Source organism: Argiope bruennichi, chromosome 9 (assembly GCF_947563725.1).
Source record: "Argiope bruennichi chromosome 9, qqArgBrue1.1, whole genome shotgun sequence".
NCBI classification, from domain to species: Eukaryota; Metazoa; Arthropoda; class Arachnida; order Araneae; family Araneidae; genus Argiope; species Argiope bruennichi.
The window spans coordinates 91,310,989-91,321,639 of record NC_079159.1 but is presented as its reverse complement, the minus strand read 5'-3'; the positions used below and the strand labels follow the sequence as shown (position 1 = coordinate 91,321,639).

General features: G+C 29.8%; 1 protein-coding gene across 2 annotated transcripts; it reads left to right on the top strand.

Moving 5' to 3' along the window:
• Positions 1 to 230: 230 nt before the first annotated feature.
• On the top strand, positions 231 to 9,611 carry LOC129983913 (keratin-associated protein 5-1-like). 2 transcript variants are annotated; one of them, XM_056093616.1, is made up of 5 exons: positions 231 to 382; positions 5,229 to 5,342; positions 6,827 to 7,048; positions 7,182 to 7,922; positions 9,361 to 9,611. In XM_056093616.1, the coding sequence occupies exons 1-5, from the start codon at positions 331 to 333 to the stop codon at positions 9,471 to 9,473; spliced, it is 1,242 nt and encodes a 413-aa protein (XP_055949591.1). In that variant the 5' UTR covers positions 231 to 330; the 3' UTR covers positions 9,474 to 9,611. The 2 variants fall into 2 exon arrangements, with proteins under 2 accessions (XP_055949591.1, XP_055949592.1); XM_056093617.1 differs by lacking the exon at positions 6,827 to 7,048.
• Positions 9,612 to 10,651: the final 1,040 nt, after the last annotated feature.

The window sequence follows — 10,651 nt, the reverse complement described above, 5'->3', positions numbered from 1 at the left end:
TCTCTTCTTTGTGAAATTCACACTACATTTTTCAAACTTTTAATGTCAAAGTTTATACTTGTCGCTTACAGTTAAACGTGATTGCCCTTGCATTTATGCAGAAGTGCATTCAATAATAACCAACGCAAGATCTGGTTTTTTGATTCTGCATGGAGATTGTCTTCCACGAAAAACCGGCCGGTTGTGATGTTTTTGTGGGCAATCCTCTTTCCTCCCCCTGCCTAAGGTTACGTCATACCAACGTCATATTTGAAAGGGAAGGGTTTTGGATAAATTGAATAAATACTGCCTCATTTTGGACACCGGCCCAACTGAAACAGAACTGCAGTCATGAAAATAATAGCAACACTGTTGATACTGGGGACTGTCCTGCAGTTCAGCAGTAAGTATACATGTTTCCATTTAATTATTTAAATTCATTTATTTGAAATTAAAAGTTTAATGTAGTAATTTCTGTATTAGAATATGGCACATATTACATTTATGATATTTTGGTATATCGTGCAAATTATACTTTGTAGATAATGTATAATTACAAATAGCTCATAATGTATAATTATTCCAAAGTATGCATTATCGCTAGTATTTATTTATGAGCATTATCTATAATAGTGTTTATAGTTACGAACACTATAGTACATGCCTTTGCATATTGGTATTATTCTATATCAAGTAGCATCTTCAAATCGACTTGAGAATCCTATCAATCTAAATAGCCTTTAACCCTTTAAAAAGCAACTTTGTGCTAGTCATGATATATTAAAATATTTTTAGGATTCAAATTGGTTTAAGAAAGATTTATTTAGCTTATCAGATAACTTTAATTTGATTTATTAATTAATAAGTAATGAATCAAGACGCATCATTTTGTGTGACATTAGAAACTGAAGCATCTAAGATACTATCTTATTGAAAAATTTGAGTGAACTTATGACAACTTACATAATTTTATTTAAAAATTGATGAATTTTGTGGCAAGCATACTTCCCATGGCCATTTAATTTGAAAACTTTTAAGAAAGCGTCATTAAATCATTATTTTCCATCTGAATTCGAGGAAATATTATGATATTTAAGATGGCTTTGTAGAGATTTCTGTGCATCATGTATTTTACTATTTAGATTTTCTTAGATTCCTTCTTCTGATTTCATTTAATTGGGATATTTCGTAATCTCTGTATTAAATAGCAGCTGATTCAGATCAGACATTTGCCTAAAGCCCAAAGAGTGCCGCAAGCAGGTTTATCAAAAAATTTTATTTCCTAGTTCTCAAACAAATAATTTTTTTAAAAAATACAAATTTTCTCTTTGTGAATTATAAAATATTAAGATAATATTAAAATATTATCAAATATAATTAGTTAGTCAGGTTCGTCTATATTTCATCACGTTCACTTAATTATTAAAATGTTTATAAATACAGACCGCTGTTTGAACAACAATATGAGGGAACTTGGATGCCACGCGTCTTAAGTCATGATAGATCAATAAATACTTATTCATATCAACAAAGTTATTAAATAAAAAAAATTAACTTAATCAACAGGTCAAAAAAGTGTTGAAATATGTTAAAAATTTGTTGAAAATTAAATTGATTATCTTATAAAAGAGAGGTCTCATAATTTACACTGTCTGTGACTGCAAAATACCTAAATACTCTTTTGGTTTCAAAGCTCCCTTTGCAAGTAACAAGGAACGAATTGAAAGCGCCCAAAGTAAATGCTTCACACTCTTGTGAAGGGGTATTAGTGGTTTGGTGGTAAGGTCTGGTATTTGGAGCCGAAGAGCTTCAGGTTTGAGACCCTATTCCACCGTAGAACCGACGTGTAAGTGGGTCTGGTGCAAGTTAAATCCGTCTGTGCCAAACGTCCTCCTGCTAGTGTGGTGAAGAAGTTTGGAGAGGGAGCTCCGCGTCAGGCGTCGTGCTCGTCATATGCCTGCGGTTCAAAATTACGAGGTCCATCCCAAAATAGTCCTAGTGTTGCTTTAAAACGGAACGTAAATCTATAAATAAACTAACTACTAAAACCCACACACTAGTGAAATAGACTACGCTTGGATATTGTCGGATGATCCAGAAAAAGCACAGACTACGCTTGGATATTGTCGGATGATCCAGACAAAGCACAGACTACGCTTGGATATTGTCGGATGATCCAGACAAAGCACAATGAGAAACTATTATACATACGAAGAAAACTTCTTCTGTATTGTGTTCAACACAATAACTTCTGTTATTTCATTCTATAGATGATTCTTATAGTTTCATCCTATAGTTGAATGTATTAAAGTTATAATCAAATTCAATCGAGGAAATTATTTTGTATCATCCTGTAATTACACTAATTTAGTTCTACAAAGTAAAAGTTTTGAAAGAGACTTGCTGCTATCTCTCAACTTTGTAATTCTTTTTTAAAGTTTAATTTCAAAATACATCAATTTAAATCAGAAAACCATACCTCATTTATGTCTTTTCTGCATAAAATCATTTGTGAAACTTGGAAACAATATACAAAAATTATTTAAAATAATAAAAAAAAAACCTTTTATAATGTCTTTTTATAAAAGAAAATAAGAGGGTTCTTGTATTAATTATTATTACATTTAATTGCAATTTATAATTGTTTTCATTTATTATTTTTTGTTACACAATTGGAATTTTTAGACAAATAAAGTAAAATTTTCTGATGCAAACTTCTAGACTTAGTATAAAGACAATGTAAATACACAATTCGTGTTTTGTCTGCAAATTCACTCATTTCAAAGGATTTTGGATTATTTTTTATCTGATTTTAGCATATTCTTCTAGCCTATAGCATATTTCTAGATAAATTAACTTTTTCAAACTCTTCCCAATAAGAAAGTATCTTGCAGACCAAAAACATAATAAAAATATCAAAAGTGAATCTGCATAAGAGTTTTGCAATCAAACATTCTGGAATGGCAACAATAAAAAAGACCTCTAGACATAGTTCATCTTTTCAAATCATGGTGTGAATCAAATTATCCTTTCAAATGTCAAGACTGGTTAATGGACAGACAAGAAGCGAAAAAAGGACAAGCTGCTTAAAAATAATGTCTTGCTTTATGGAAAATTAACACAAAAACTACTTTTAACGATTTTTGGCACAGTTCAAGGATATCGTTTGGTTTCTAAAAACGGAAGTTAAACTGTCAATTAACGCAGATGTAGATAAATGTTGCAGGTGTGCAAGCACTTGTAGAAATATAATAAACTATGATATACGAAAAAGAAGACACTATAAACCGTCAAATAAAGCAGCTGTTGTGTTACATGCAAAGACGACTACGTAAAATTTACGATTTTAACATCATGTTTTTGCTATTAAAAATTAGAAACGTAACTTAATATCACATTTCGGTGCGAAAATTCCAATTCTAAATTTTTTTATTGTTTTGAGTGCCTTTCAACAGATATCTGAGAATTGTAGGTCAGGAATATTTTACTATATTTAAGAAAAGATATAAAACCATTAAGTACCTACAATGGAACTATTTCAAGCTTCATTAAATCTTATGTTAGTGTTTGAGAATATAAACATATTATCACGTCGACCATGTGATATAGGCTGTATATTCAAAGACATTCAACTTACTTTAAGTATATAATTATATTGCGAAATGTTTCCAAGAGAATGCAGGAATGAATATTTAGAAAGCAGGTACCGTCAGGCAGAAATTTTCAAGTTATTATTATTCCAAAAAGTTGTATGAAGATTCCCGACACTTTCTGCAAAACAATTGTTTTCCATTATCTTCCAAAAATACTGTGAAATATTGAATGATTGTATCAAAATATTTTCAAAACGCGTATTATTAAATAAAATATAAACTTCCCATATTAATACTAACCAATGAAGTTTCATGATAAAAAAAAAATTCCGTGCACAATAGTTTGGTTTGGATTTTTAAATAATCTCTATTTTAACCCTTTCAAGGCCCATGGGAAGTATGCTTCCTGCCGAATTTATCAATCTTCGAATGAATTTATATAGATTGCGACAAGTTCTGACGCATTTTTCAATAAGACAGAAACTTAGAGGCTTCAGTTCCTTATCTAGTACAAATGCCGTGTTTTGATTTGCTGCTTAATTATTAATTAATGAAATTAATCAATTAATCAAATTAAATTTTTCTTTTAAGTTAAATGCTTTGCTTTTCTTAGGCCAATCTCAATCTTAAAAATATTTTAATATACCATGACTAGAAAAAAATAACTCTTTAAAAGATTAAAAATGTTTTTTTGTTTTTAGGAAAATTATTAAGTCATAAACAACAGTGATTTCCTAATTGATTTAAGAATTAATTAGATTACTTTGCAATAAATAAAAAGTCAGAGCCATTGAATTCCCATGATAAACCAACTTCATAATCAAACACTGGATATACAACACTGGCATCTCAAAAATTAAGAAGTGTTAAGTGTTAAATCAATTATTACCAAAGTGAACCATGATTACCGCAATACATTTTTGTGTCATTGCGATTTTAACAGGAAGGATAATACAAAAAGTTTTCGATTGTGCATTTTTCTTGGTTGTGTATTCATAAAAAAGGAGAAAATGAAAAAAAAATTGAGAAACATTAACCTTAGAATGCATGCCTTTTAATTTTTTACGAAAAAATTGCATGTGTTTTGAATATCTACATTTAATTTAGGAAAATTATTTAAAAAATTTCAGTTTATTTTTTTCTGGTGAAATTTTAACAAAACAATTAAAATATGCTAGTTGGTTACATTATGTATTAAACAATATCCCAGTGGCATAAATCACATTATAAGAATTTTACAACGAAAATATCAGCCCTTTTTTACCAATATATACATTTTTTTGCAATGAAAATAAAATATTTTGATGGTATTTTTAAAGGTAGAATTATTCAAACAACAGCCATCTTGGTACTTTTCTAAGTGCCCAGTTAAAATCTAATTCTAGTTCCTTTTTTGCCATATATCGTTTTTTTCAAATGTTTATCAAAACGCACTTAAAAAAGAAATTCCAAACTTCATTGGAGCTCTTCGAAACAATAATGTGAAACTTTTAAATGGAAATGAAAATGTGTCGCCTAATGGATACATGATGCATTAAAGGATTAAATTTTATTTGCTTCTACAAATAATAATGATCAAGTATTTTAGGGTTGTTTTTGTTTGCAAATAAAATGGTGAGTGTATATCATCTTTTCATGAAGATCTGATTCTTACAGGTGCTCATCATCACGACACTTCTAACTGCCCTACTCCGAGCTGTCCTGAAGGTTGCACCATTGATGAAGAAGCCCATCCATGTCCAACATGCGTTTGTGGAGATAGAAATATCAGTAAGATTATTTTTTTTCTTGATTGCAGTCTTTTACATCTTCTTTATTTTAATCAATAACTACATCTTTTCTGACTGTCAGCCATAAGTTATCCCTTAAATTAAATAAATACTTTGCAAGCTTTATGAAATTGTTCGTCTCTATTTAATGTGAGAAAACGTAGACAGCTTATAATTTTATTAATATTTTTGTAGATTTTGCTTTTTTTTTATTTTCTTCTGTATTATTATTTTTTACATTAGTATTCAATTGTGATTTTTGTTTTAGTTGTTAATATTAATCAGAACTTTTTCGTCAATATTTTCTAAATTTCTCAGAATGGTGGTTTGAATATCACATACTTTAGTTTTATGATGTTATGTTTTTATTTGATGTAACATGTACGCTTTGAAAATCTTCCATGCAGACTTCCGTGCGTCGTAAAGAACTTTGGATAAGTAGTATATTAAGCTGGTCAAGGTTATTTAAATAAATAAAATTGCAGCTTATAGGCTTTTCTTATCAGATGAATAATACAGTTTGAAGGACAGGTACCAATGATGTACCACTGAACCATTATTTCACTTCCCACGTTTTACCAGTCTATTGGATCTCTATTAAATAATGCTTAGCATAGAAAATTCTTGAAAAAAGAAAATGGTGGTGTCTTATTTTCTAAAATTAAGGTATAAAGAGATCTTGGATTTCATTTAGTTATCTCATTAAACTTGCAATATATTTAATTTAAAGTTTATTTAATCACTTAGATATTCTTCTTAATATATTAACAAGTTAATATAAAGACTGTTCAATTCCATAGTTACCTTATTCAAAAATCTATTTGATATAAAAGTACTTAACTACTCTATCTAATCTAAAAACTAGCTAATCTAAAGCCATTAATGAAATGATTTACTAATCTTAAAACTTATCAAATCTAACATAAGAGCTATTTAATTTAAAGACTGTAAATTAACATAATTTAAAATTTATTTATGACAACTATCAATTAACCAGCTTTAAGAAATGAATTGCAGGGCAAATATAATCTAATACTTATGGAATATTTAAAAGTATTGTTAAATCAAAAAGTTTCTTTTAAAATTTTTGTTGTCTAATTTTCTGCAAATATCGGGTAAAAATGAATATTCAGCTAGACAAAATTTTTTACTTATTACCATATAATAGAAGAGAAAATATCGAACAGCGACAAATGAGTGTAAAAATTAAAAAGGAGAATTCAAACGTAATTGTATAAAATAAGTATATATACCTTGGCATAAAAATCATCTGATTACTTCTCTAATTCATCATTCACATTAACTTACATCATTAGCTTTTAAATTTATGATATAATAAAATTGATAATAACTGGGCAAACTTGCTAAAGAATTCCAATATTTGCTTATACATTCCTTCAATCACCCAAATGAATATTCTTTTAAATTTTCCAATTACAGCATCCCTAGTTTAATTAAATTCTTTCTCCGTTGCGATTTTTGCAGCAAGAACACGCCGCAGCCCACAAAGAGTTCAATGCTCTATGCCTAGATGCAGCCCCCCATGTTATTTAGAATATACCTCAACTTGCCCCAGATGTCAATGTGGCGGCGCAGGAAATAGGGGAGGAAGATATAATATTCCTCAAGTGCAATGTTCTATGCCCCGATGTGGACCAAGATGTCAAATCGACTATTCTACGCCTTGTCCCAGCTGTAGATGCAATGGTAATTGTAGTTTAATTGCATGGCATTTACTAACTTCGCATGAGAGTTTGATATAACAAAAAGGCATATGTCACTTATTTGCTTAATAGCGAAATAAAATCGTATATTTATAAATGTTTTCACTCTTCTGCAGGCAGGAAACGCCGCAGTCCAGCAAGATCCCAATGCTCTCCAGTAAAATGTGATGCTCCTTGCTATGTGGATTATAGCACAGCTTGTCCATCATGCAAATGTATTTCAGGAAATAATGCCGGTGCTTCCAATATCCAATGTTCTCCTCCAGCATGTGGAGCAGGATGCACCATTGACTACAATGCTTCCCCATGTCCAGCCTGTAAATGTGGTGGAGGCGGAGGAGGTGGTGGTGGCGGTTACGGTAATCCCGGTGGAGTCCAATGCTCACCACCCCGATGTGGAGCAGGTTGCACCATTGACTACAATGCTGTCCCATGTCCAGCTTGTAAATGTGGTGGAGGTGGAGGAGGAGGTGTAGGTGGTGGTAATCCTGGCGGAGTTCTGTGCTCGACACCCAGATGTGGAGCAGGATGCACCATTGACTACAATGCTGTCCCATGTCCAGCTTGTAAATGTGGAGGTGGTGGTGGTGGTGGAGGAGGAGGCGTTGGTGGTTACGGTAATCCAGGTGGAGTCCAGTGCTCTCCACCAAGATGTAACATGGGTTGCACTATCGATTACAATGCAGTTCCCTGTCCAGCCTGCAAATGCGGTGGAGGCGGAGGAGGAGGCGGTGGTGGTGGTTATGGCAACCCAGGTGGTGTCCAGTGCTCTCCACCCAGATGTGATATGGGTTGCACCATTGACTACAATGCTGTTCCTTGTCCAGCTTGCAAATGCGGCGGCGGAGGAGGAGGAAGTAATCATTATTTAAGTATTTTCAATAAAAAATTATTGCTTGTTAAGAAATATATTTCTAAATAAACTAAGATGTGATATTTCAGAAGAAAAAACATTTTCTTAATTAATAGCAGATCAAAGAAAATAGGAATACGAAGCAAAGTAGCTGGATATGTTTTTCGTAATTTCCCTGATTATGTTTTAATTATAAATTGTATTATTTGGTGAGGGTGATTAAATTTGCAGGTTTCTTTTCAATTAAAACTTGTTTCTAAATATTGCCTTCGAAATCATAATAAAATATTGTAATAACCATCAAAAATCCTGCTGCGCATCTTAATTTGGAGTGAAAGATTAAACCGTATGTAATACATCAGTTTAAATATCTACTTCAAAATTATTTAAGTATTTACTTCCAAATCTATACAAAACCAAAACTAAATTGATTCAGTTTTTTAAACACTTAGAGGTATAAAACTCCATTTTTTTATTATCTCTGGAAAAATTAGTGTTTAAATATGTCAGATTTGTTTCACCTCGGAAAAAAATTTTTTTTAATCGACATTAATTAGATCACTATTTAATTTTTCTATAAATATCTTTATTTTTCTTTTAAACTTATAAAGAATTAAAATCTTTAATTCATATCTCTGTAAATTTTAAATTATTTATATTTGAATGCAATTTTTTTTTTCTTCTTTCTTTCTTTCTTTTATTCGATAATAATTCTTTTTTTTTGTCATTATTACTGTAAAAATGACTCACGTAAAACATTCAACATTCAAAACATTCAACAATCATAAACATTCAACATTCATTTAGATCAATAAATCTTGATAAAGCGAGCATTTTTTTCTGTTTCTTACTAATTGCCATCATCAAAAGAAATAAGAATATGAATAAATTACATCTATTTTAAAACATTATTTAGTGCTATTTTTATTTGATTAACATGCTTCTGTAATTCTAATCAGATTATGTGGAAAAAATAACTCTGTTTTTTTAGCAATGTTAATCGTAAATAATATAGATAAATGAGACAAAATTGAATAAAAATTAACTTTTTAAATAAATCAGCATTTAGAATAAGAATGACGTAAAGAAAACAATCAATTAATTTAAATGCACTTGCATTTATGATTCTAAAAACTTTATTTCTTCTCATCTAATTTCACTATTTATCCTGGGAGATTTCAAATAGTAATTCATAAAAAGAAACTTAGCTTTATGTTTTCCAGGCATGTCATAGTTTCCGCTCTGTTTTAAATCATTATTAGATTAATTTATACGGTAATTTTAAAACAAATAAATTATACTACTTTTGGAATGATACAAAATCGTAAACTAAATCTTTTAAATATATATATACAAGTCTATTTTTGATTTAAGTAATAATCCTTTTTAAATTTTCAATCAAAAATCGTTTTCTAGTTTAACAATTTATTTTCTTTTTTCAGTTGGCAATCCAGTGGGCGTCCAGTGTTCTCCACCCAGATGCAATCCTCCTTGTAAAATCAAAAATGTCGGCGGCGCATGCCCAGTTTGCGATTGCAGTCACAGATACGGTTAAGCAAACTCTATTGCCATAAAGTAAACATTCAAAAGAATTGAAAGGTCAATGGAATTTTTGAAGCCCAACATCATTAAATTGCATTAACTTTTATTGTTTTGTGAAACTACTTAGAAATAAAAAGATATATTTTTGTTATTTTGTGAGTTTTTGAAATGTGGCGTCTTTAACCCTTGCTAGAATTTAAAAATTATGAAAATCTTAACGAAAAAAAGAGTAATATTCTTTTTTTACGATGCTGCTATTGATCAGTAATAAATGATTTGTGATACACATATGAGTGATAACTTTTGGAGGGGTGACATATATCGAAAAAAAAGCATTTCACTTTTGTAACGGAAAAAATTAAATCCAGCATATATAACAGTATTTTTTATTCCTAAATTTAGAAAAAAAATATCAATCAATAGTTTAAAGGTGAAATAAAAATATTGCAAACGATATCAAATCACTCATATAAAATTTGATATACAACTTCTTGTAATTTCTTTTGCTAATTATTTCATATCTCAGATATGTTATAAAAAGTACAATTAACATATTTCCGGAAGTGAAAACTTTTACCAAAGACAAATAACAGAGATATTTCTTAAATAATGGTGAACAATTAGCTGTCCACAGCTAAATCTCTGATAACATAATCTGCTAATAATAAAAGAGAATATGTTTGTTCTTTTGGCATTGCACAAGGCAAACCGTTTGATATAAATCTACTAAGCGTGGCACGAAAATACATTGAATGGCTGGAATTCGCGCCTCGGTACAATTTATTTAAAAAAATTTTAAATGGAATTTAAATTTATAAACTAAGCAAATCTTCTGTGTTTCTGTGTGTAAATTTTCGGAAATATTATCACCTAAAAATAATTTTTACATCAACGCAAAATTCCTAACATTACATTTTTAATTACATTCTTTTTAGTGTCCGTTTTTTTTTTCTCTAATTTTAATAATTCTTTTAAAAAATTATATTTTTAGTAATATTTTTCATTGTTTGTAGGAAATTTAAATCGTTTTCTCTGTTTTTACAAACAATTAATTGCGTGTTTTTTTAAAATGTTGAAAGCAAAGAAATGAAGATTATTTTTTCATACTTTTTAGCTATCGCATTATAAATCTTCATTTCAACAAATTTTTATGAAATCAATTGACAAAATCCTCTAAGATATTAGATAATA